At 50.3% G+C, this 26538-nt stretch overlaps 2 protein-coding genes across 2 annotated transcripts; one reads left to right on the forward strand and one right to left on the reverse strand.

The window, feature by feature from the left end:
- Window positions 1-1639: 1639 nt before the first annotated feature.
- Window positions 1640-18819, reverse strand: LOC122705109 (protein piccolo-like). Its single transcript, XM_043920318.1, has 5 exons — window positions 18723-18819; window positions 17748-17801; window positions 17541-17617; window positions 16938-17384; window positions 1640-2409 (listed from the first exon to the last, which is right to left on the reverse strand). The coding sequence occupies exons 1-5, from the start codon at window positions 18817-18819 to the stop codon at window positions 2365-2367; spliced, it is 720 nt and encodes a 239-aa protein (XP_043776253.1). The 3' UTR covers window positions 1640-2364.
- A 1143-nt stretch (window positions 18820-19962) lies between these two features.
- ZFP36L1 (ZFP36 ring finger protein like 1) lies at window positions 19963-25770 on the forward strand. Its single transcript, XM_043920019.1, has 2 exons — window positions 19963-20505; window positions 22952-25770. The coding sequence occupies exons 1-2, from the start codon at window positions 20449-20451 to the stop codon at window positions 23909-23911; spliced, it is 1017 nt and encodes a 338-aa protein (XP_043775954.1). The 5' UTR covers window positions 19963-20448; the 3' UTR covers window positions 23912-25770.
- The last annotated feature ends 768 nt before the right edge of the window (window positions 25771-26538 follow it).

Genomic DNA, 26538 nt, shown 5'->3' on the forward strand with positions numbered 1-26538 from the left:
GGCCACAGGGGGGACAGGACGGAGCAGGAATTTCCAAGACCTTGAAGAAAACCTTGGATCCTGGCAACTCCCCCCGGGGTGGTGGTGGTGTTTGGAAACCCCATCCCATATCCCATATAGCATTAGGAGCCCAAGCCTTTGTAAGTGAATTGGATTTGTTCCAGTCACTCCTTCCTTCTTTGCCCCTTATTCCAGGAGCAGAAAGCTAGAGGCAGCTCCCGGTGGTCGTCCTCAGATGTCTGGGACTAGCCAGCGTCTGGCCCCCACCAGACAAGTGTATCTCACAGCATAAATGGCAGCTTCTTCACACGCAGGCCCGTCACCAAGCCGAGCCAGGGACTGAAGCGGAATTGAAGTGGCCTGCTCCTTTCAGCTCCTCTCTACCGTGAGGACTTTAGCCGCCTTTTTGAATGCCATTTGAGGAACCATAGGCCCTCCAGGCTCCGCCAGTCCCGAGGTCTTGTATCTGACCTGGTTCACGCATTGATACTGTCTGTCATTTGAGTACTTTCAGCTCTTCGCATATCCTTTCTTCTTAATAGCATCAGTTCTTCAAGATCCAGCTTAAATATAAGCTCCATCAGGAAACCATCCTCCATTTCCCCCCTTCATTTCCAGCAGAGACTGTCTTTTCCCTCCCTGCCTTCCTGTGGTTCCACTGGCCTCTGCTGTGGGAGCTCCTGTTTTCCTCTCTCCTCTCTGAACTGGGGCACCGGGAGGGTAGGGACTGTGTGACCGTGGTCTTTGCATCCCCCTTGATCCCTCTTATATATAGGTCATACAGGAAAGGGTTATTGCAAGAGTCAAGAAGTTATTGAACGGTTTTGGTGTTGTAAACAAATTTTCCAAATATTTTGGACCTTGAGCGAAGGAACATGTAATGGTGTTTTATGAAGCCCTGTGATGGAATCCTTTTGTGTTTAATTGCTTTGTTATTTTTAGTGGAAACGCCAAAGTGCCATAGGAACAAAAACCATGGGTCGTAGCTGACCGAGAGGACTAACCAACCACTGAGCTCCTAGTGTTCTGTTGCTTCCTCTGTTGGCCTTGGGGTTGGAGCCTGTGACATGTGAAGGCTGGCCCCAAGGACCAGCGAAGGAAGGTCTGTGTATCTGACTGGGCCTGAGGCCGTGATTTCAGGCTGCCATCTCAGGATGAGACAGAAAAGAAAGTGCCTTGGCAGTCTTGGAGAAGGTCGAGGCTAAAGGAAGAATCTTTTCTTTTTTCCTTTTAAAAGAAAAAGCCCAAGTACCCCCACGAAAGACTCCAGAAAACCCCTTTCATGCCTCACCCACAGATAATTTGCTGAACACTCATTCAGGGGAAAACAAAGAGGTGGTTTTGTTTATTTATTTAAGAGGAAAAATAAATGAGCTGTGACAAAACAATTTGAAACCAGGCCCCTCTGAGACCTGGGCTTTCACTTCCTTGATGGGAAGTAAAACAGAGAATCGAATCCCCCTCCAAATAAAAGTGAAGTTAATAATCAGACAGCTCGAGCCCGGCCACATCCTGTGTCAGCTCCCTCCCTCCCTTGGCTCACTGTTTATAGCTGCAGAGCCGCCCTCTGGAGCCCTGAGTCGACTTAACTCTTTCGTCTCCATCCTAGGGAAGCCCAACCCTGCTCTGAGGCTGGTAGGTTCCTCACACCCTCTGTGCAGGCCTGGCCTCCGCAAGGCTGGCTCTCCCCAGGCTTGCCCACGTGGGCCTGTCCTCCAGAGGGCTGCCAGCCTGCCTTTCAGCCTCTGGCTGATGAGTTTAACAAGCCCAGCTTCGATGTGAGTGATGTGCTCTGCTTGTCCTGCACAAAACCCAGAGTGGGCACAGGTGGGCTGCACTGGGTAAGCTCCCTGTGAGAGGAGCTGCCCTCTCTGAAGACACTGAACCGACTCCTGCTCTGGACTCGGCCTGTGCTTCCACAGCTTGGTGGTCTCCGTGACCCGCATCCTGCTGGGAAAAAGCACAGACCTGGGGCTTCTGGCTTGTGCAGAGAGCAGTGCTGTGCATGTCTCTGAGCTATTTTCTATGAAAGCTTCAGGCTTTCTTCAAATGCCTTCTCTTCTTGTAGCCAGCCATTGTTGTAGGCAATGACTCAAGAGAGTCACTGTTATTCGTTTTACAGAGCGGGAGACTGAGGCGCAGAGGCTAAGTACCTTGCCCATTGTTACAGAGCTGGTAAACAGGAGAGGCAGGATTTGAACCCAGGCACTGGAGCTCTGAAGGGCTCACAACAGAGGCTGCTCTCTTCTCTGGAGCCAGGTGGGTTTCTGAGAGAGTAATCCTGTGAATTGCGTTTCAAAGATCTCAAACTCCAAGGAGCTTTGGAAAACATTCAAACTTGCCTTGGGTCTCCTTTCTGTTTCCTTATTGGGATGAAGGTACAGAGAACAGGCGGTGGGGTCCTGTGGACTGCGGAACGAGAGGATGTGGGGGTTAGGATGGGACAAACCTTTCATCTGCTCGGCAGAAGGTTCTAGAGCAAGAATCCAAAGACTTGATGTGGCTGCGCTCTCAGCCCCCAGTCTACCTTCTGCTTTGATTGCCTCCCATGTCCCTGCCAATTCTGTAGCCTGTGGGTCCCTCACCAGCACCCTCTTCTGGCTGAAGCTTGTCTTGCAGGAAGCTACTCACCAGTTGCCTGGGGGCAAGTGGCAAAGACTCATGAGCTGGCTGTCCCTGGGATTTCCTCCTCTGCATGCCTGGGCTACTTAGATTTGTCTTGGAAGTGTGTCTGTTGCCAGGTCACCTTTGGTGGGTCCCTCTGACCCCTGGAGGGTGTGTGAGGCTGCCCCCTGGTGTCTGGAGGCCATCATGCTTGCTTAGAGCTCCAGAAGCTCCCTGTGGGGGTGCCACTGAGCATGGAGCCCCTGCACCCCTTGTCCCCCTCTTTGAGAGTGATCTGACCTGCCAAAGATCTGTTTTCTTAGGATTCATTTCTCCATTCAAAGCCACAGCCCAGAGTGTGTAGCGCCCTATTTTTTCATTTTCTAACTCATTATCTAGAGAGAAAACTCTGGGGGCTCCGTTCCTGTTCTTCCCAGGGGTGCAGAGCAGGGGTGGCCCCTCTGGGGAGGGAGGAGGCCAGCAGGGGCTCCTGTGTGACACCCAAAGGGGCCGACACTCGGCAGGATGCCTGGCCCCAAGTGGTCTCCGAGAATGTGTGCCTTGATTAACATTTAATTTATATGTTTAAGTGGAGCACCTACATATGAGAGTGCTCAAGATGGGGTGGCTCCCCCTTGGTCCCGATAGGCTGAAGGTCGACATTTGCCAGAATCCCCTCAATCAGACCCAGTCTTTATCAATGTTAGGGCACTTTAGGACCATTCATCTCATTTACCCCACACCCTGGGAAATGGGGTACGTGTGATTCTTCCCACTTTCCAGTTGAAGAAAGTGAGGTCGGAGTACTTGTCCACTCTGCTATCATGGGTGTCTGCTAAAAAATAATTTTCACTGAGTTCAAAAGCAGCGCAAAGGGACAATAATGAATGTTTTTTCCTCCAGGCTCGGAGGCCCTTGAGGGGCAGGACAGCACTCTCTTCAGCATGTTTGGGGCACTTTCCTCATCCCCAGGTGGTGGTCTCCCTGTCTGTTCTCCAGCCCTTCCCAGCTCCTGGCAGGCCTCCCCGCCTTATCTCTTGTCCAAGAGCACATGTCCTTAGGAAGTAAATATTGTGTTGCAAAAACCAGTAAGATGAGAATCCCTCATTGCACATTTTTTTCAGCTTTTATGAACTTAAAACATTATGCAAAATTTCAAACATATAAAGGAGCAGAGTGATATGCTGAACACCCACGTACCCATCACCAACATCACCAACTCCTGGCCAAGTCTGTCCATTTATGTCACCATCTGCCTCCCCACATCCCATAAAATTTTTAAAGAAGTCCAATGTATCAGGTCATATCACTTCATCTTTTAGTATTGCAGTATGTATCTCTTAAAAAAACAAACTCATTATACTTATGTTGTTCTTATTTCATTTAAAAATTAATAATACTGCCTAAATATTAGCAAGATTGATCTGCTGTTCACCTTTCTAGAGCATTTTTTCAACTTTTTGCCTTTCTACTTAAAGAAAAAAAAAAAAGAAACATGTATTTCTCAGCATCGGGTCATATCCTGACAATGGCCCCTAAAAGGATAGATTTCTGAATTTGGTCAGAAACGCCCAGTTATTAATTCTCGGAGGCCAGCGATCATTTCTAAAGCTTGTTCCCGCTACTGCCCTCTGCTTGGCCAGGGCTGTGCACGTAGTGGGGGCCGGGTCAGTGTGAGCTTCAGTTAAAGATGCACACAGGGAGGGTGGGGATGTGGTGCGTTGAGCTAATGCGGGAGGACTGGAGAGCAGCCCCCTGCGTCCTCCCACCCACACTCTGAGTGGCTGTCCTTGGCTTTCCATGCAGTGCTCCACCCGCCAGCTGCCGGGGCCTCCTAGGGGACCCTCTTCTCTCTCTTGCTCCAGATACTTGACTATTTTCCAGTGACTCCGTGGAACCCCACTTTGTGGGGCCTCCAGCCGTCTCGGGTTTGCCAATTTGCTGCTTAACATACAGCAACAGTTGACAGGGTGGTTTCATGCCAAGCGCTTTGCTCGTCTGTCCTCACGGCAGCGCCAGAAGATGGGTATTGCTGTCACTGCCATTTCACAGCAGATAAGACTAGGGGAGGGCAGGTAAGTGCCTTGCTGGCCAAGGAAGTAGCTGTGCCAGGATTTGAACACAGTCACTCTGAATGCTGGGTGCTCTCCATCGCAACACTGGTTCTCAAACGTTAAGCCTTGTTTAGCAGACTTCTAGGCAACTTGGCCTAGGACGAGGCTCTTACCCTTTTGAGGACAAATTTCGACAAGTTGGGATCTGCAGTCACCATGCACTTTTCCTTGCAAAGTTCACATCTTTCAGAATAGATATAGCATGACTTATTATTATACACGCCCTTATTAGGAGATTAGCTCAGTTGAATGGAATACATTTTAGGTCATTCAGCCTCTAATTTCCTGGTTTGTCTTTTTCATGGTTAAATAATAGTTTGAGTCATAGATTACAGGACTGTGACAGGTGTGAAGGTTAGGAGGGATTGGAAGAAGCTGGGTTGAGGAAGGCTACAACCTAGACATTATCCTTTCTGTACATTTGGTCACATCTCTCAGTGTTTGATAGTCTGAAAAGTGTGACTTTTGGAACGTACGGAATCAGGGTCGAATACTTAAGATTTCTTGGAGGGAGAAGGGCTGGTGCAGGCACAGTGTCCTTTACCCCAGTCAATCAGAGTTCAGCCTGTGTGGCTTCCCCTTGGCTGAACTTTGCAGGAGCAGTTTTAGGTGGCCTTGTGAGGCTCAGTCCCAATCCACTGCGAGCCTGTCTCACCCACCGTGGACAGCCTGGGCATGAAAGCTGGGTGCTAAACTACATTCACTCACATTCTTGATTTTGTCTTAGTTTGCTTAAGCCTTTTCCCAACTCCTGCTGCTCTAGAGAGATGGAAGAGTGCGCAGAGGTGGGTTTGATTAATGAAGGGAAATGGAACAACCAAAGCAGACACAGAGGAGAGGTGCCTTGGTGGACTCACAGAAGAAGGAGAAGCAACCGAAAGCTGAATCATGAGGCCAAACAGACAAGAGGAGAGGAAGTGGTTGTTTGCTGGACGTGTTTAGGGGGGTTATGGACACTAGGCAGTGAGGCTGAACTTCCAGAAGCTGTCTGCCCACCATGGCAATGAAAAAGCTGCCGTTATCATTAGGTCTCCTTGGGAATGTCTAGAGAGGAATCTAATCATCTACATTGTTACCAAAAGTTGCATTTGCTGGGGCTCCTCCAGCTTTTGCCTCAGTTGGGTATGCCACTATTCCATGAACTTCTGCTCCTCTAGGAATGGTGTGCTGGTGGGTTGGGTTTGCCCCAGTGTGCCGAGAGGTGCCTGGAAGATGCAAAGCTATAACCCAGCTCCATCATATGCTTCTCCTGCTCAGATCCTCCGGTGAGTCCTCCATGGAGGCACCACAATGAAAGCTACCAGAATTTGCAGTGAACTAGACTGGCTTTCAGCCTTGCTCCAGGAAGATCAGCCCTCACTCTGTGAAAGACCAATGGTAGGAGTTGGGAGAACTGTAGGAAAAACAAGGGCAAGAAGGAAAGCTTGCTTGTCTAGAACTGTCCTTGTTCAGTGTTTGGAAGAGTGTGTAATCCATAAAAAACATTAAGGCTCAGAACATTCCTGAGTGTGGTTGGTTGAGGGTCAAAACAGTTGTTTTAAATCCACTGCTGCCTCTTTTTCTCTCCTGGGTCTGTGTTTCTTGTTTTTTTGGTGTTGTTTGCTTTCACATTCTTCTCTCTTCAGAATATTCACATCTCCCCCACCCCACCCCCTTCTTTCTCAGTCTCAATTCCCCTTCCCACCCCACTCTGCCTTCTTCGCATAATTTTTCTTTTCTTTTGGCCTTCCTTGTTCTACATCTGGATTCCCGGATGGTTTATTTTGTCTGTTTCCTGAACTTCCCTCCTCTCCCATTTTTTTTTTTTAGTTTTGTTGTTGTTGACGTTCTTGTTTCTCTTCCTTCAGCTTCAGTTCTTTCCCCCAAAGCTTTCCTTGGGCCACACAGGCTTTTATTCTTGTTCATCTGTTTAAGCCGTGCTGGCAAGGAGGAGGCCACAGCCGGCAGGCAGGGCCACGGTGGCAGAAGAGGACCTGGGAGTCTGAGGATTCTCCCCCAGCTCCGGTGTCCTTGGAAGAAGGGCTTCCTTCTGGAGAGGGGGCTGGGCCTCTGCTGCTCCCCCCCTGTGAGGCTGGACGTTGCCTGCCAGGCCCCGGCTGAAGGTTGGGGGCAGATGGTGTTTCCTCCACGGTGTGTGGGCCGGGGCCCCATCTCACAGGGCAGCGATGGAATCAGCCCTTCTCGGTGGACAGGTGGAAGACTCATCAGGTTCCACCCAGAAAGGCTGAAGCTCGGGGGAGGTGCCCCGGAGGGGAATGTATCACTTGCAAAGCTCTGTGCTGTGGGTGGGAGGACCTGCTGCGTGGGGGCTGCCTCTCAGGGGGAGTCTAGGTATTCTGTGACCCTGGGTCCCTGGTCAAAGCTGGCCTCAGCATCTGGAGCTGCCTATGGGGAGACTGAGGCAGCTCTCCGGTGGAAAGTCCTTCCTTCCCACCCCCCCATCCCGGCCAGTGGGCCTTTTGAGGGCCCAGGAAGAATGCAAGAAGAGGCTGATAACCGCGAGGTGTCTTTAAAGGCTCTTAGCCACTGGGAGCCGCACAGAGCCCATCTGTGGGAGGCCCTGAGGGTCAGGTCTGGTACCAAGAGAAGCAGGTGGCACTTCTCGATGGGTGAGGTGGCAGAGAAATCCTAGAAGTCGCAGCCGCACCCCTCCTTGTCTGGAGTTGGGGGCGGGGAGCGGGGGTGAGGAGCGGCTGGCCCCTGCTCCCCAGCTGTCTGAGGCAAATCAACTGGAGTCCATCTGGCTGTCCTCCTCGGCCCAGGCTGGCGTCCCACCCTGGGCCATCAATGCTGCTGGGTGCTGGCTGAGTCCTCGGCGGAGGGGCAGACGCCTCAGTGCTCTGCCTGGGGCACCGCGGCAGCTGGGCTGCACCCTGGGGCGAAGGGGCCCAGGAGCACCAGGCGCTCTGGTGTGCTGCCTGCTCCAAGGCCCTGTGGGGATGGCGGCCACTTGCTTCTCTGGAAGTGCCATCAAGAGCCCCTCGCCTTCTCCTCCCTCTGCTCACTTGCCAGGTCCCATCTATCCTCCTCCCTCATCAGTGCACAAGGTTCGCTGCCACTTTAGGAAAGACTGTTGATCATATAGAAGCTTGAGAGAAATTTTCACTTGTTTTATATTTTGCTTATCCTTTGCTTATGTTTTCTAAGCCTCCAGTCCTAGAGTCCAACTCTTGGGCCTAGCTAGCATCCCTCAAGACCCTGGAACCAGGAGCCGCGCACCAACCCCCCGGCCCCAAGGCCCTGACTCCTGGGCCCCATGGACTTGGTTCATCTCTGGTTCAAGGCAGAGCCTCCCTCCTCCCCGGCATAGAGGGTCAACCTAGACAGGAGGGTTGATGAGGGGACAGATGATGGATTTTCTTCCAAGTTCTCCCTTCCACTCTGGGGGAGGACCCGGCCTCTTTGATGTAGGAATTTGGGTGGGGATTAGGATCCGGCAGCCTCTTGCCCTTCCCACCTGAGCCCAAAGCACACGCTCGTTCAATCTGCGGTCTCAGTGCCGCCTCGTTCCTGCCACCTCCCTCTGCTTTCCCCCTTCCCACGCACCACGTTGTATAAATATTTACACCCCCGGGCTGGCAGGAATCTTTCTCCAGCTGCTTCCCTGGTCTCTGGGAGAGCTTGTTCTCTTACTGAACAGCTGCAGCAGATCTGGTTGCCTTTGGTCAGACAAGGGCAGGCCCTGGTTTGGGGGCCTTGCGGGCCCCCTCTGGGGTGGAGGGTGCAGTTGGCGGGAGAAACTCAACTGTAAAGAAGTCACAGGCTGTGGCAAAGGTCCATGCTCTCCTCTGCCGGCTGCCTCCGTGGCGACCCTCCAAGAGCTGTCTTGATCCCTGCTCTGGCTGGGGTCGTGGGTCCTGCTTCTCCAAGAAACAGCTCCCCAGGGTGGGGTCTGCCCCTCTCTGGGCTGGGTGTGCTGAGGAGGGCTGGAGAGCAATGCTGAAGCCAGCTGGCTGGTGCTAGGACAAAACAGGAACTTAAGTGTACTTGCAAGCACTTGACAGTTTGCAAGTCGGTGCGATACCCTTGATCCTCCCCCTGAAGCAGATTCCCTGGCTGAGTGCTGGAGAATCTTCATATGGGGCTTCTCCCCATCTCCTGCCCCAGGCCACCTTACTTCCCACCAATAATACCCCGGGGGCTGGGGAGTGGGGGGGACGGATGCCTTTTCCCCACCCCGACCCCGTCTTCCTTGGTGACCTAGGAAGCAGGAGTCTGCCAGAGAATCAAGCTGCCATTTGTTGGGTTCCCACGGGCCGGGCGCTGTGCAAGGTACTTCCCCAGAGTCTCACGTAATTATTCAAGCCTTGAGCCTGGCAGATTTTTCAGCTTCCTTGTGTGTGTTTCTTCTTCCTGCCCTCAGACAGCCGTGTAGCAGTGAGCTCCCAGACACAGTGCCCTGTCTTTCCCGGGCGCTTTCTCAGGTCCTGGGGAGCCTCCAGGGGCCAGCCAGCGGACACTCATCTCTCGCCTGCAGCGAGGGCAGGTCACCTGCTGCAGCCTCCCTCCGCACCTCGGTTTCCCCCACACTTGTGGGAGGTAATTAACCTGTGCTCCATAGAGCATCCTAAACGCAGGGCAAGAACAGGTTTTAAAAAGCAACAGGGTGGTGTCATTTAACTCCTTTTTCTATGTATGGCGGGGAGGTGGTGTGTGTGACAGAAGAGACTGTTCAGGTATCAGGTACGAAGAAGCATATGTGCTGAGGGAGCCTGAGGAGAAAGAAAATGGGGATAAACAGGCCTGGATCTCGCCAAGGGGTCGAGCCACTGGGAAGGCGGGTGTGTGAATGGGGAGGGGTTCCTGGTGGGGGCCAGAGACAGAGGCCCCAGTCTCCTCCTGCACTCATACTTGTACCAGAAAGCAAACAGGTAGATTCAGGCTGTCTCTCTCTCGGAGCTCAGACTCCTCCGGGGCCTGAGAGGAAAGCTGCTGTCAAAAGGTAAAAGGCCTGGCCCAGCGCTTGGTACCCAGCGGGCAGCAGGCCATCCCAAGGTGAGGCAGGGGAGGGGTGGGCTGGGTTTGGGCAGCCAGGGAACATACAGGGCAGGAAAGTAGGAAACCACAGCTCAGAGCCGCGCAGCTGGGAGATATTCCTGTTGCTGCCTGCCTCCCCACCCCCCAAAGGTAAAACAAAACCCAAATAAAAGTCTGACCCGGCAGATATTAATACTCCAGAGCCAGGGCTGGTGTGCAAGCAGCCGCCCCCCTCTTCCCCCTTCTGTTTCTATAAGCGGCTGAAATAAATTTAGCGAAACAACCCCACCCGTCTGAGGGCCTAAGATTTCAGAGCAGTGGGACTCTTTCCCCTGAAAGCCCCTGTTTTTCAGAGCTGAGAGCTTTTTGTTTAAAATTCCCTTTGAAAATGGAATGCACTCGATCTAAAATAATTATTTTACTGCAGTCATCTATTCCTCATAGATAAATACTTTGACACAGTATGGCTTGCTAGAAAGCTGATCTGCAGATGCTCTACAGCTTAAAATAGTCAACTCCACGGGGCCACTGCCTGGTTGGATCTGTTGGGATATTTACTGTAACGTGATTCTTCGCCATGTCTGTGAGCGTTCAGCCAAGTCCCTCTGTTGTCTGTCACAGGACAGTGGTTACGGCTAGCTAAGTTACCAAAGTAGAGAATTACTTATTTAAGGCCTACTGTGTGCTAGGTACTGGACCAGGTACTGGCGGTTGAGTTGAGAGCAGAAAGAGCCTGCTTATGGAGCAAACTGGTGGGAAGAGAGATGTCAAAAAGTAAGAGGACTACAAAAGCCTGGCAACTAATATCGTACTTAATAGTGAAAGATTAAACACCTTCCCTTAAGATTGGAGTCCAGATGAGCGTGTCCAGTCTCACCACACCTATTCAACATCATAGTGTAAGTCCTAGACAGGGCAATAGCACAAGAAAAAGAAATATAATGCATATAATTGGAAAGGAAGAAGTCACACTATTCCCATTCATAGACAACATGATTTTCTATATTAAAAAAGAAAATCCAAAACAAAACTCAAGGAATTCACCAAAAAACCGTCTTAAAACTAAAGGAGGACTTCCCTGGTGGTACAGTGGAGAAGAATCTGCCTGCAACTGCAGGGGATGAGGGTTCGATCCCTGGTCCAGGAAGACCCCACTTACCCTCAGAGCAACTCAGCCTGTGTGCCGCAATGACTGAGCCCATGTGCTAGAACTCTGAAGCCTGTTTGCCCCTAGAGCTTGTGCTCCTCAACAAGAGAAGCCACCACGATAAGAAGCCTACGCACTGCAAGGAAGAGTAGCCTCCATTTGCTGCAACTAGAGAAAGCCCACGCAGAGCAATGAAGACCCAGCACAGCGAATAAAATAAAAACAAACTAAAATGACTCTTGCAAGGTCACAGGATGCAAGATAAATATACAAAAGTCAACTGTATTTCTATAAAATACTAATGAGAAATTGAAAACAAATTAAGAAAAAAATTATAATATAGTTGGCCCCTGAACAACACTGGTTTGAACTGCACAAGTCCACTTATTTTTTTCAAAAGTAAATGCAACAGTACTACATGATCCAAGGTTGGTTAAAACCGCAGATGCAGAACTGTGGTTGTGAGAAACTGCACATATTCTTGAGGGCCAATTATAAGCTCTACATGGAACTTTGCCTGTGAGAAAGGTTGGTGCCCCTAACCCTTGCACTGTTCAAGTGTCAACTATAGTTCCCCCCCAAAAAGGGAAATATTAGATATAAATCTAACAAAATATACATAAAATCTTGTGTTAAAAACTACAAAACACTGATTAAAGATATTGAAGAAGATCTAAATAAATAGACATATCATGTTCATGAATTAAAAGACACAATAGTAAAGAAGTAAAGATATAGTTCTTCCTGAAACTGATCTATGGACTTAATACAATTCCAATATAAAATACCAGTAGGATTTTTTTTTTTTTGTAGTTACAGACAAGCTGAATCTGAAATTTACATGAAAAGGCAGCAAAAGAACTAGAACAGCTAAAACAATTTGGAAAATTAAGAATAAAGTTGGAGGAATTATATAACCTGATTTTAAGACTTACTAATGGGCTTCCCAGGTGGCACAGTGGTAAAGAATCTGCCTGCCAATGCAGGAGATGAAAGAAAGGTGGGTTTGATTCCTGGGTCAGGAGGATTCCCTGGTGTAGGAAATGGCAACCTTCTCCAGTATTCTTGCCTGAAAAATTCCATGGACAGAGGCGCCTGGTGGGCTACAGTCCAGGGAGTCATAAAGAGCTGAACAGGGCTGAGCACACACACAAAGTTACAATAATCAAGACTGTGGAATTGGCAAAGGAATGAAACACACAGATCAATAGAACAGAATAAAGAGCAATTCAGTAGAAAAGTTCAATACAACATACAAATACAAAAATGATTTTTTAATTATAATACAAAAATGATACTCTTTTCAATAAAGAATGTTGCGATTAGACTTCCAGAGGCAAAAAAAAAAAAAAAAAAAAATTAACTTCAACCTAAATCTATTTTATATAAAAATTAACACCAATGGATCTCAGTGTAAAACACACAACTATAAAATTATTAGAAGAAAATAGAAAATCTTAATGACCTAAGGCTAGGTAAAGAGTCCTTAGATGGGTCACCAAAAAGCATGATTCATAAAACATAAAATTGATAAGTTAGACACCATCAAAATTAAAAACTTTTGCTCTGTGAAAGATACTTTGTTCAGAGAATGAAAAGATAAGATACAGACTGCAGAAAATATTTGCAAATCACTTATTTGACAAAAACCTATATTCAGAATATTTAAAGAGCTCTCAAAACTCAACATTAAGAAAACAAACAACCGGATTAAAAAATAGGTGAAAGACTTGAACAGACATTTCGTCAAAGCGGGCATAAACGTGGTAAATAAGCATATGAAAAGCTGTTTAAAATCATTACCTGTTAGGGAAATGTAAATTAAAACCACAATGAGATACCACTACACAACTGTTAGAGTGATTAAAATAAAAAACACTGACAATTATAAGTGCTGCTAAGGATACAGAGCAAACTTCGTGTGTGCTCAGCCGTGTCCGACTCTTCGTGGACTCCCGTGGACAGCAGCCCGCCAGGCTTCTCTATCCATGGAATTTTCCAGGCAAGAATGTTGCAGTGGGTTGCCATTTCCTACTCCAGGGGATCTTCCTGACGCAGGGATCAAACCCACGTCTCTTGCGTCTCCTGTGCTGGCAGGCAGGTTCTTTACCACTGAGCCACCTGGAAACTCATAAATTGCTATGGGAGGTGCAAAATGGCATACTCACTCTCAAGTAAGGTTTGCCTTTTTGTTTTTTAAACTTTAACACACTTACTATGTGATCCAGTAATCCCACTCCTACTTATTTACCCTCAAGAAACAAGAATTTATGTTCACACAAAAATCTATACACAGTGTTTACTGCAGCTGTATTTACAATGGCCCCAAACTGGAAATAATCCAGTGACTTTTAACAGGTGAATAAACCAATGGTGGTAGACCCGTACAGTGAAATACTATTCTTCACTTAAAAGGAATGAACTAAAAAAAAAAACTAAAAAAAAAGGAATGAACTATTGATACATGCAACAACATGGATAAGTCTCAAAGGCAATATGCTCTGTGAAATCATATAGACTGTATGATTTCAGTTATATGGTATTCTAGAAAAGACAAAATGACACTATAGACAACAGATCAGTCTTGCCAGAGTAAGGGATGGGGGAGGGTCTGACCACAAAGAGGAGAGTGTGCGGCAACCCACTCCAGTATTCTTGCCTAGAGAATCCATGGACAGAGAAGCCTGGCTGGCTACAGTCTACAGGGTCACAGTTAGACACAGTGAAGCAACTTAGCACAGTACAGCTGACCACAAGGGGAAAGCATGATGGAGTGTTGGGGGGAATAATGGAACTGTTCTGTTTCCCAGTTGAAGTGGTGGCTACATAAATCGACTCACACGTTAAAACCCATAAAATTGTATCCCAAAATGAAGGTCAATTTTACTATATTTTAAATAGTAAAGTTACAGGAATGTACAAATACAAATTGAAACAACAACTTGGGAGGAAATAAATATTCCTTGAAGATAGAAGAGAGAAGATAGACACATTGCCTTGATGGGGGAGAGGGTGCCAAGAATGGTTGAGGAAGTGATGCTTGAGCTGGGTTCTAAAGAAAGATTGAGAATTTACTTGGGTCAAAGGAAGGTCAATTCAGATAGAAGAAATTGAACGTGTCAAGGCCCTGGGGCAGGAGGAAGGATGGCTCATTTTCATCTGAAACAGACCTGAGCACAGGGAGTGCCTTGGAGGGATGGGAGAGATGGTGGGGGGCGGGGGGGGGGGGGAGCATCACAGTCCAGAACTGAGCAATAAGAGTCTGATTATGCTAGATTATGGGTTTGGTTTTGACTCTACAAGGGATGCGTAGTGAAGGGTTTTAGGCAATTGCATAACACAAGATCCTGAAGAAGGGGATGGCTACCCATTCTAGTATTCTTGTCTGGGAAATCCCATGGACAAAGGAGCCTGGCAGGCCACAGTCCATGGGGTCTCACAGAGTCAGACAGGACTGAGCAACTAACACACACGAAACACAAGATCAGATCTAGGTTTTGAAAAAAAAAATTACCTGGGCTGCCCAAAGGAGAGGGTTTTGGGAGCACACAGGAATCATAGAATTGGAAAGGACCTCTCAAACAGGATTTCTCAATCTTGGTACTATTGACATTTTGGGCTAGATAATTTTTTGTTGCCGGGGGGGGGTTGGGGGTTGGCCTGTGCATTGCAGGATGTTCGGTAGCATCCTCGGTGTCAACCTACCAGATTCTGGTAGCATTGACCTTCCCTCCTCCAGTTGTGACAGCCAAATCATCTCTAGACATTGCCAAATATTCACTGGGGGTGTATCAACCCCGGTTGAGAACTGTCGCTCTAAAACAACCAGATAAAATATTTCTGTCTTAACAATAGAATCATCTAGGGAGCTTAGAAAATACAAATACTGGCCTTCACCCCAGACCAACTGAAGCAAAATCTTTGGAGGTGGGGTGGGGCCTGATGCCCAGCATTATTTTTTTTTCCAGCATTATTTTAAAAGCTTCCCAGATGATTGTGCTTAGAGTAATGTTTGGGTACCACCAGCCTAGTCCCCACTCTCCATCTATACCTCAGAAGACTGAGCCCAGACTAGAGAAATGACCCCCTGAACCGGAGGCAGAGAAGCTCCAGAATCCCTAACTCCTGGACCAGTACTCATTCCACTGAACCCTGGTGCCTCTTAACAGCTGCACAGAACATGCCCTGGGCAAACTGTGGAAGCCCAGCCTCCCTGAGTTACCAGCGCTGGCTTTCTGAACATTCCAGTGTTAAGGCTGTCATCCCCTCTTCCTGCAAAGCCCAGGCCCTCCCTCCCTTCCTGCCACCCCTGGAACCTCTGCCCCTTCCTTCTTCTACTCCTGCTGCTAGATTCATGGTGACCAAAGAGTCTGAAAGGACTCAACAGCAAGGGTCGGGTGCAAACTGAAAACATTTACTGACCACCTACGCAGGATCTATTCAAGAGTTGCAGGTAATAGAGAAGCCCTGGCTCTTAGGAGTTCAGTCTATGGGGAGTAAACAGGTAATTTCCATAAAATGCTGCAGGCTACAACGGCACCACTAGGAGAGAGGTATTTTGCCTGCTGGGGAGCTGCCTGAAACCCCAGCAAAAGGAAGCCCCAGGGAGGGGTGTACAGCAACCGTCAGCAACTGTTAGCAGCTTGGAGTGGCTGAAGGGCAAATGGCTCTCAGGGGTTAGCACTGTCGGGAAAGGGCTACACCTTCCTGATCATCCCAGAGGCGAAGTGACCTGCTCGAGGTTGTGCAACAGGTAACCAGCTGGCAGAGTTGGGCTTCCCATCAAAGTCTAGGTGGCTCAAAACTCATGGGCTATCCTGTGTGGCTATCCTGTGTCTCAAGGCAGGTGACCCACGCAAGGAAAGAGGGGTTATATAGCTGTGGGTTAGCCTGGGAACTTAATGGAATGATGGGACATTTCTGCAGGAAATGTGTTAAAACAATTGACCCAAGAAGTAGGTTTAGATATCCCGCTGCCAGGCAATGAGACTCCCTAAGGCTGTGGTAGCCCTGGGGTTGGATTCCCAGTCCTACCGGGAGGTGGTGGGCTCCCTGAGCTGTACCCCAAAGGCTCCCAACACTGTGCATTTACACTGCATTTACAGCAGACCCTAACTGCCACCTTTTGAAGCCTCTGCCTGGTTCATGGGGTACTGGCAGCTGAGCTGTGGCCACTAAGCGATGAGGTTGCTTGAGGATATTGAGAGAAAGAAGAATCTGGCTTTTATTGGATATCAACAGGGCGGAGTGATCTAGTTTTCAGAAATACCTGTGACAACAACCCGGTATTTTTTAGTTGGGCAGCAGATCCTGATCACCTCATCCTGACTCACCTTGCTGTTTCCCAGGCTCTGGGGTCAGTGTCCTTTGCCCCTTTCCAGGTGTCCAGGCCTGCTTTGTCCAAGCCAGGGGCCTGGGAATGGGGGTGGGGGTCAGAGAGTGATCTAGATCAAAGCTGTCAGCTGATCATTTTATGGAAGAATCTATATTGAAGAATCCTTTGCAAAGTGAATACTTCCTAAATTTGTTTTATGCTTTAATAAGACACCAAGAATGGTTTAATTTACACACAGTGGCTGGGCATATACAAGGGTACAGCTAGGCATAAGACTAGACACTTTACCTGCCAATTTAAGGCGGAATTGTTGTCCCTACTTTAGAGGCTTTGGTCAATGTCTTGAAAAAAGGTTAGGAAGTGGCAGAGCCAAGATTTGGATTCCGAACCGCCCAAACTTCAAAGCCCTGGACCACTGATTCTTACACCTTGGTGTTTGAGTCACTAACATGAAATTTACAAAGAATGCAGATTCCTGGTCCCATCCCAGAGTAATTGATTCACTGGGCCTGGAACCAAGGCAGGGGAACCTGCATTCCACACGCGAATCTGAACCAGATAACTATGCAACAGCACTTGTCCCTTCCTCCCTCTTTCTCTAATCCAGGAACCTAGCTGTTGTCCTAGGGTCTCAGGTAGCAGAAGTTGCGAGGGAAGCGCGGGGTCTGATCTGAGAATTTGGGCTTTTTATTTTTTGCAAATGACTTGAAGCTGGGGAAGAAGCGCAACATAGCAGCAGCCCGGCGCCCCACACTCTCACCTGCCTCGAGGTGCGCCCAAACTGGCCGAAGGAGTTTGTCCGTCGCGCTTCCCTAATTCTGAGGACTTTCATTTTCCTCTTTTCGTAAAATCTAAAATCCCCAAGCCGAAAATACCTGGCTAGCCCCTCCTCGCATAGGCGACTGCCTCCATGTGAGCGGGTAGGGCCCGGATGTCGGGCCCGGGACGGCAAACCTGGCCCGTCGCCTCCCGGTCGGAAAAGGTAGTGCAGGTGACTGGGCGGCCGCTCTGGGCAGGGCGCGGGCGAGGAACCCGAGGGCTGAGCGCAGGCGGCGGAGGAGGGCAGCGCACGCCTCGCGTCGGGCTTCCGGCCCGGGTCGCGGCTGGCTGCTGTTCCCCCCACACCCGGCACCTGCCGAGCACGTCCGGGGCGCGGGGTCGAGGGGGCGCGCAGGCCGGCTCTGTCCCTCCTCCGCCCGGCGGGACGCTGCTCCCCAGTCCGCCGCGGCGCGGATGCCAGGTCAGCGAAGGGTTAAGGAGGCCGGCTCCCTCACCCTTGGAAAGTCCCCGAAATGACGTTGCAACCCGACAATTAAAAAAAAGAGTTTAATTATAGAGACAGGCTCTGGGAGTTGGAACAAACCCGGTCGGTCGGTGGGGCCGGTAAACAACTCCGGAGCGAGCGGGCCGGGCTGGACGCCGCCCGCGGAGCCCTTGCCCCTGGGAGCGGGGGAGGGGAGCGCCCTCCAGGAGTTGGGAACCAAAGGAAATTCGAGGAATCGGCCTTCTTTTGGGTGGGGGGGGGAGTGGAAGACTTTTTAGCTAGCCCGCGGTGCCAAGGCCCCGTCACGGTGCTTCTGGCGGGTCCCGCAGTCGCGGGGGTTGAGGGGGGAAGAAGCGCCACCTGGATACGGGGACCCAGGGTGCGGGTCGGGACTGGCCCTGGGCCCCGCCCGCTCCGGGCCCCTTCCCCAAGACTTTCCACCCGCGCTTCTCCGCCCCTCCCCCGTCCGTCCCCCCCCCCCCCCCCCCCCCGCCGCCCAGCAGAGCTTCGCGAACCCTCCAGATTTAAAGACCAATGGGCCCTTTTCTTTTTTTTTTCTTGCGGGGAGAGTGGGGGTATAAAAAACCGAAATAGCTTCACATCAGGACGCAGACTAACCTTGTGGTTTTAACGCGCACCCTATTCTGTCCTGAAATCTGGAACTCATTACCTCATCACTAAGAAACTGCACGGAACCGCCCCCCCCCCCCCCCCCGCAAGCGGGGACGAGAGGCAGCAAACAGCCCTTTAAGAAAGAAACCTACATTTGAATGATTTAAATTAAGGTGGATGGAAGTTATTTCCCCTTCTGGCGCTTGCCAGATTTCAAGAAAAGCTGAAAAATGGGAGCAGGGGGAGGGAAGCAACAGGCAAAAGAAGACACCAGAAGAAGAAAAGCAAGGGGGGCAGCGGCCAGGTTAAAAATGGGGGCCATCAATTTAAGTCACAGGGGACAAATAAAAGCAGACCGGACTGGGTTTCACATACATTGGTTCGTGGCTGCAGCAAAGGTGGTGTGTTACGCGAAGATGAAAAAAAAACAACAGGTTCCTAAAACAGTTGTGATTTGGAAGGTTTCCGGGTTTGCTCGGAGGCTGACAAATAAATAAGAAATGCAGTAAAAATATGTGTGTGGTGGTGGCGGCGGCGAGAGTGCGACTCCAGCGCCCCGCTCCGCCCGCCCCAACCTTTTCAAAGAAACGTGCTCATAATGGGGTGACCTAATTACATCGCAATGGAACCCGCTCTTAGCCACTCAGCGCACGGGGTTTCATAACAGACCCGGCGGCCTCGAGTGCTGGGAAGAAACGTGCGAGGGCTGAGGAGGCGGCCGGGCACGCGGGGAAATAGGAAAGAAACACAGCCCCGCGGTTTCCATCTCGGTCTGTGGGGGACACATTCACAACTTTTTATCTGGGTGGGTGGAGGGGTGTCCGAACCAACAGTAAATAAATATATACTTTCCAGTTTTCAGAAGAGTAATTGCCAACTCGAGGCCTTTCGGTTTCGAGGATCCCACGGCCCCCTCCCCCCATCCCGCCAAAACAGCGTAGTGTGACAAGCCATATGTTCCATTCCCGTGAGGGCGGGGGAGAAGCAACAATAAGTGTCGCCTCCCCCCATCTTTGTATCTTCATTCTTACCAAAGTAACTTTTTTTTCATGGTTCCAGCGTCTGTGGTGCGTATATGTGTTGCTTAGGGAGTTTCGGGCGCAGCCTGTGGTTCAGAGCGCGGGGCAAGCTGTGCGTTGCTCGGTGATTTTTTTTTTCGGGGGTGGGCAGAAGGGCGTTCGTGAGGATTCAGGTTTGTTTTAGAAAAATATTTAAAGATTGCTGCGTGCAATAAATACCACTCCCAGGCCTGTGAAAAACAATCCGCCCGGACCGGGGTCTTTTTCACGGAGCACCCCCCCGCCCACCCCGCCACCCCGCCCGCCCGCCCCAGACTTGGAGGGTGTCCGCGGCACAGCGAGCGCCAGTGTAGGCGCGAGCGGCGCGCTAAGTCGCTTGGTGCTCGCCCGCGCCAGGCCCGGTCCTCCGGGGTGTGTGTGTGTGTGTGTGTGTGTGTGTGTGTGTGTTGTGGGGCGGGGGGGGGGGGGGACCTCCTTAATCCTTCTCCCTTACCCCCGCCCCTGAAGAAACAAAACCCTAGACTTGAACGCTCAGTGCTCCCCTTATTTCCAGTTTCCTTTCCCCGTGGGGTTTGCGGAGGGGAACCGAGGGCTGAAGAGATCCCGGGAAAAGAGTGAAGTTGTGCGGGAACTTGGAGAAGTTTCAAGGGAGATCGGCACAAGATGGAAACCGCAGCCAGGGCGCTTAGGACGGGCTTCTGCTCCCGCTTGCAAAAAGAGAAAGTCGAGCCCGCCTTCCTGCCCGACCAAAAGAAAAAAAAAAAGAAGAAAAGAAAAATAACAACATAACAACAAGAACCCCGAAGAGTGTGGAATGAGTGATGTCACAGAGCCGCGCTCGCAGGCTGACAAAAGGGGGGCGCCCCTTTACCCCACCCACCCCCCCCCCCCGCGCCGCGCGCGGCCCCAGAAAGGGGCGCCGCCCCGGGGTAGACAGGCGAGCGGACTCGAAACTTTTCCTCTTTAAGAAAAAAAAAGTTGTGCGCGGCTCACAGTGGGTTTTTTTTTTTTTTTTTTCCCTCTTCGCCTTCTTTCCTCGTCTCCCCTCCCCCTTCTTCCTTTTGAAAGTTTCTTTTTTTTTTTTTCCCCCGAGTTTGACCGCATGGCTGATTCAACTTAAGTGTCAATCAACTTTTTTTTCCTCCTCTTCCTCATTTAAATAAGTTTAAAGCTCCTCCTCCCCCTCCGGCCCACCAAATCTGAAACTTATATAAATTGGGCTTCGCGCGCCGCAGCCCGGGAGAGTCAGAAAGGCGAGGGGCGCCGGGAGCAGGCGTGTGGGACTCCTGACCGGAGAGCCGGAGGCTGCGCCTTCCCCGCACCGGGACCTTCGCGACACACCAGACCCTCGTCCCTGCCCCGCGCGAGCGCCCAAGATGACCACCACCCTCGTGTCTGCCACCATCTTCGACTTAAGCGAAGTTTTATGCAAGGTAAAGTGGGGCGCAGCGTTTCCTTTTCAAAGTCTTTTTTCTTTTGTCCTCAAAAAGAATCTCCAAAAGTTTAGGTCTGGACAGGCAGTGGTGGGGGAGAGGAAGAGAGGCGAGATGGTTGTTTTTTCCGCTTCATTTTTCTCCCCAGTTTGAAGGAATTTGGCTTTCTCCTCCCCACCCTTTGCGTTTCAACCATTCCTGGCGGGGATTACCTGGGAATCCAGAGGCCAGAGTTTTAGGGGGCGCAGTGTGCGTGGGGGTTGCTCGGGGCAGTGTTTGGGGTTGGGGCAATTTTTCGGTGATTCTTTTCGTCCGTGACGTTCTGCTCTTGAGCCCGGCTTCGCTAGTTTGCTCCGTTTCGGGTGTCGCCGCTCCCGGGACGGAGTTCGAGTCTCTCCAGTCACTTTGCCGGACTGCAGGTCGGGAGGTGCGGGTCCCTCGGGAAGGAGAATCGTGGGATGACGTTTTGCTGGGTGATTTCCCCCTCTGTTCTGGAGCGGCTGGGAATCTGCGAGAAAAAGGCCAAGAGTTGTGATTCAAAGGATGTTGTCAAACGAGCTTGCATTGGGACTTCAGTTCGCCCCAGCTCTACAGGCTTCCTGTTGTGATAGCCGATCGTGCTGCAAACTTTGGGGGTGAAAGTGGGACTCGGGTTCACCCGCTTTACTCTTTTCTGAGAATGAGACTCGTGGATATGGACGGGATGGGGGGGGGGGCGGAGGGGGAGACACGACGACAAAATGCCCGTCTGAGCTCTAGGGTCTTGGCGAGGAAGGATTTAATGAGGGCCTCCTTAAGTCGTGTAGCTTGCCAGCCGGTGTGGAAAAAGGCGAATTTTAAATCCGAAATATTTATTCCAGGAGTGCAGTTTAAGGGTATATAACAGAAGCCTGTGGATGTTAATTTTTTTTTCGCCCCCTCTCCCCAGTTTGAAAGAGAGAAGCTGCTTGGCTACTTTTAATTGCTAAAGTGTTTTGCTTTCTTTTAAACACGTCGAGTCATGTTGCTGTCTTTTCCTAGCTTGCTTCTCCAGTCGGTGCAGCTGCCAGGGCCCCAGGGCTGCAGGATTGGGGTGCAGGGACACCCTGGAGCTGAAGAGCAACATCAAAAATTTGAATTTCAGTTTCCTTCCCTCCCTGTGCTCTTCCAAACTTCAGTTGCCCTGGCGGCTGCCCGAGCTAGCCGGCACTTCTTCCTTCTTTTCGCGGCTCTCCGGCTCTTTGATCTATTTCTCTTTCTCTTGCTCCCTCCCCCCGCAGGACTTTTTAAATGAACCTCATTGTTGGGAACTGGCTCTCCACTTGGTTCCTGTAATCCGCTCCAGGGGGTGGTTGCTGTTACAGATTCCCGATCCCCCGCAGCTGATCCTAAGGGGCCAACTTTAGAATTTGCACAATGACACCCACATGGGCCGGGAAGCCAACTCCCAGGTCCCCTGCTCACACCCTTTCCAAATCTTAGGTACAGGTTGGGCAGGTGAATAGAGTCCCATTGGAACAGAGACCTGCCTGTAGTGCCTCTCCCCCCCCCCCCCCCGCCCCCCACGTCCATTATTGACTGGGAGGAGGTTGGGGGGATTTGGTGCTTTCCTTTTCCTTCCCACCTGCAGCTTTGCGTTAAAGATTAAACACTGGCGCTCTTATCCTACCCTGCTCTTGCAGCCAGGAAACTAACTGCAAAGGCATCCTCTCAGCGGAGGGGGTGGGGTGCGCAGTGAATGGTGGGAGAGATCATTGTAGAAGGCTCCCCTTCTGGGAGCATGGGAGTTTTGTATTGAGGGGATCACATCCCTCTCCCCGTCCCCTGCCCCCCCCCCCCCCCCCAAATCAGGGATTTCTCCTCCAGCCCCTCCCTCTCCCCCTCTAAGCTGCAAGGTAAAGTGAAGGCAGTCTGGAAACCTGTTGCCAAAGCAATAGATCGCTTCTGAAGGAGGAAGTTGAGCGACTTCGGCCAGACTGTGTGTGTGTGTGTGGGGGGGGTAGTCAGTTAAGCAGGGACTGATTGAAAGGAGGCCTAGCCCATAGTCTCCTGTGGTTTACCTTTTTTTGTTAGGAGGGTGGGAAGTGAGAGTTTGAGTTGTGTGAGATATTTTCAACTGAGGAAGGTGGAGTTGGATTTTCTGGATGAAAGTGGTAGCTTTGGGGACAGGATATGACAGTGGATTCCAGGGATCGGCATGGAGTAGGTGCGTGTATAAAACAATTTCTCACATAGGCCAGGATTTTTGTGGTTTCTTCTGCCTGGGACCAAAGTAAACCCTTTTGACTGCTGGAATGGGAGAAAGAGGAGGAGGGGGCTTGCGAGGGCAGAGGTGGGGATGGTGGGCTCCTTTGAGAGAGATGGAGCATTTCTGATTGTGGAGGGGGCTTGCCCTTAGGGGTACCCTTCTTGGCCTGGTGGATGGCCTTTGTCACTAACCACAGTCTCTCCTTGCTTTCCCCTCCAGGGTAACAAGATGCTCAACTACAGTACTCCCAGTGCCGGGGGGTGCCTGCTGGACAGGAAGGCGGTGGGCACCCCTGCCGGCGGGGGCTTCCCCCGGAGGCACTCGGTCACCCTGCCCAGCTCCAAATTCCACCAGAACCAGCTCCTCAGCAGCCTCAAGGGTGAGCCAGCCCCAGCTCTGAGCTCTCGGGACAGCCGATTCCGAGACCGCTCTTTCTCAGAAGGGGGCGAGCGGCTGCTGCCCCCCCAGAAGCAGCCGGGAAGCGGCCAGGTCAACTCCAGCCGCTACAAGACCGAGCTGTGCCGCCCCTTCGAGGAGAACGGAGCCTGTAAGTACGGCGACAAGTGCCAGTTCGCCCACGGCATCCACGAGCTCCGAAGCCTGACCCGCCACCCCAAGTACAAGACGGAGCTGTGCCGCACCTTCCACACCATTGGCTTCTGCCCATACGGGCCCCGCTGCCACTTCATCCACAATGCCGAGGAGCGCCGTGCCCTGGCCGGGGCCCGGGACCTCTCTGCTGACCGTCCCCGCCTCCAGCATAGCTTTAGCTTTGCTGGGTTTCCCAGTGCCGCCGCCACCGCCGCTGCCTCGGGGCTGCTGGACAGCCCCACCTCCATCACCCCACCCCCCATCCTGAGCGCCGATGACCTCCTGGGCTCACCCACCCTCCCCGATGGCACCAATAACCCCTTCGCCTTCTCCAGCCAGGAGCTGGCGAGCCTCTTTGCCCCTAGCATGGGGCTGCCCGGGGGTGGCTCCCCGACCACCTTCCTCTTCCGGCCCATGTCTGAGTCCCCTCACATGTTTGACTCTCCCCCCAGCCCTCAGGATTCTCTCTCGGACCAGGAGGGCTACCTGAGCAGCTCCAGCAGCAGCCACAGTGGCTCAGACTCCCCTACTTTGGACAACTCAAGACGCCTGCCCATTTTCAGCAGACTTTCCATCTCAGATGACTAAACCAGGGTAGAGAGGGACCCCCCCCTGCCTACTCTCCTCCCCCACCGCCTCATCCCCTCCCCACATCCCCTCCCCTTACCCTTCTCCCCATCCGATTCCTGACAAACCCCTACATAACAAGGTTAAGCTCAACCCCTTTCCCCCAGAACCTTGGACCCCCCCCCCCCCTCTTTACATCCCACCCCCAACATAAGGACAAGTCAGTTTGTCAGTAGCTTCCTCTGGCTTGAACCCCCTTGATTTTTATAGCCCACTTAACCATGCATAACAGACAAGTCCCATATTTGTCAGTAGATGCCTTTTTTTTTGTTACCCACCCCTGGCTTAAGCCTTAAGTGCCAAATCACAAAAGAAAAAGCAGTAACAGTTTACAGAAGCAACTTAGTGCCTTGTAATCTAACTTTGTCACTGTGACTACATTACCTCTTCAGCGCCAGAGGGCACCCGTGGGCCTCCCCAGAGCCTCTGCCCAGGGGAGGGGGAGGTGGGGGGGGGCATGTAGAACCAGCAGCTCCCTCCACTGGCAACACAATTGCACCTTTCCTTAATTTGTCTCCCACAACACTTCCTCCCTCCCTCTCCCTGGTAGCCCCCACACCCCCCTCGGGAGAGTTGTTGCCAGACTTGGGTTTTTGGGGAAACCTGTCTTGACATTCAAAACCTTTTTCTTCCCGACCTGAACCTCTGTTGACTAATCTTGCCTGGGTTCGTGTAGGTCTGCAGGAAGGAAGACTGCAAAAGCGGATGAAGATTGTGACATAAGTGGGACTTTGTGATTTAATTTTTTTCTTTTTTAAGTGGGGAGGAAGGGGAAGCTAGATGGACTATGAGAGACTTGATTTTGGTGCTAAAGTTCCCCAGTTCATATGTGACATCTTAAAAAAAAAAAAATAACAACAAAAAGAGAGAAAAGCTTAAAAAAAAAAAACATGTAAGGGGTGAGCAGTTAATGGTATTCATTCCACATACAATATCTGTGTAAAACGATTTCCTGTAGAAGTAGCTTTAATGGTTTTTGCTCTAGAATACCGTAGGTCTATCCTTAGAGCACTCACGCCATGCTTTTTTCCCTGGGTTTTAAACTTCATATAACTTTCAGAAATTGGAGAGCAAAAATTTTGCTTGTCACTGCACATCAATATAAAAAAGCTTATTTAACTTATCAAAACGTATTTATTGCCAAACTATGCTTTTTTTTTTGTTAATTTTGTTCATATTTATCGGGATGACAAATCCATAGAATATATTCTTTTATGTTAAATTATGATCTTCATATTAATCTTAAAATTTTGTGACGTGTCTTTTTCCTTTTTTTCCACAGTTTTAATATATTATTCTTCAACGACATTTTTTGTAACTTTACACTTTTTTTGGTTATTTTATTTTAAAAAAATGAAAAATTAATTTAAAAAAATGCAAAAAACTGTTGGATTATTTATTTTAGAAATTTCCCCCCTTTGTGTTGGACTGCAAATTGAGTTTCTTTCTCTTTTGGCCTTTCACAACTAGGACTGAGAATGTATGTAAAAGTTCTGTGACAGTACAGAAGGAAAACAACTTTTTATGTATAGCTTCTAAAAGGGAAAAAAAAAAAAAGAAACCCTTTGACTTCCACGTGCCCATCTCAAGACATTCCGATTGCAGATTTGAGGTTCTGGATTCCAGGTTTTGGAGTTTTCCAATGTTAATACAAACAGAACTGGCACACCACACATTAAGATGAATGTAATTATTATTCCTCTTGCTGGTCACTACCGTCGCTTTCTATTTCTCTTTCTTTGTGTGAATTTATTTAAAAAAAACTTTTTGTAACGACTATTTGCAGTTTAAAAATCAATAAACCCATTTTTTTCAAGAAACATTGATGGTGAAGCTGGTTTTGCTTGCTTTGGCTTTGCTCTTTGCCTGTAGGCTTGTCCTTTGTAGATGAGGTAGGTGCTAGGAGGGGGCGGAGGGGGGAAGGGCGTTGGTTGGTTTCTTCTCTCTAACAGCTAAACCAGTGGCTGGTTCCTTTTCTTGAGGTTGGAATTCTGCTGAGCTTAGAGGGGATGGTGTGGGGGTTGATTGCAAAGCAGCCTGTATTTGTATTAACCTGCCCAGTTGTTGGTTGTTGACAAGGCGCCAGCCTTACCCACCCTTGTAGCCTGGAAGATTCTTCTGTAGACCTGAGGCATGGGGGCTTCCAATCTTCCCTGCTTAGTCTGTGGTCATAATGTTTGGGGTGCTGAAAGGATGAAGAGGGGGATGTAGCATATGGCACTCCAGCAAACCTGGATTTGTTCTTTTATTTGGGCGCTTCCAGGCGTTTTTTTTTTTTTTTTTTGGCTGTGCCACCTGACACATGAGATCTTAGTTCCTAGACTAGGGATCAAACCCACACCCATGCATTGGGAGTGTGGAGTCCTAATCACTGGGCAGCCAGGGAATTCCCTCTTGGCTTGTTTTTCCCCGCAGGAGATGGACCTGAAGCTCTAGCCTCTTAACACCTGTCTGGGGTGGGTATAATGAACCACTGCAGACTCATGGGCTTTCAGGGTGGCGAGGGGCTCAGTCACAGGGCACTAGGGGCAAAAGTAGTTTCATTTGGACTCAACATGTGCTGCTATATTTGGAAGACTGTTGAAGAG

This window comes from Cervus elaphus, chromosome 12, assembly GCF_910594005.1.
Source record: "Cervus elaphus chromosome 12, mCerEla1.1, whole genome shotgun sequence".
Classification (NCBI taxonomy): domain Eukaryota; kingdom Metazoa; phylum Chordata; class Mammalia; order Artiodactyla; family Cervidae; genus Cervus; species Cervus elaphus.

What these genes read in the sequence shown, in the direction of transcription:
- LOC122705109 (XM_043920318.1), bottom strand. Translation starts at nt 18,819, where the DNA reads ATGGAAACCGCGGGGCTGTGTTTCTTTCCTATTTCCCCGCGTGCCCGG. An exon ending in CCAGCACTCGAGGCCGCCGG is followed by an intron (nt 17,802 to 18,722) that starts GTCTGTTATGAA and finishes CCCCGTATCCAG; the next exon opens with GTGGCGCTTCTTCCCCCCTC. An exon ending in TTGGGCGCACCTCGAGGCAG is followed by an intron (nt 2,410 to 16,937) that starts GTGAGAGTGTGG and finishes CTCGTTCCGCAG; the next exon opens with TCCACAGGACCCCACCGCCT.
- ZFP36L1 (XM_043920019.1), top strand. Translation starts at nt 20,449, where the DNA reads ATGACCACCACCCTCGTGTCTGCCACCATCTTCGACTTAAGCGAAGTT. An exon ending in TAAGCGAAGTTTTATGCAAG is followed by an intron (nt 20,506 to 22,951) that starts GTAAAGTGGGGC and finishes TTTCCCCTCCAG; the next exon opens with GGTAACAAGATGCTCAACTA.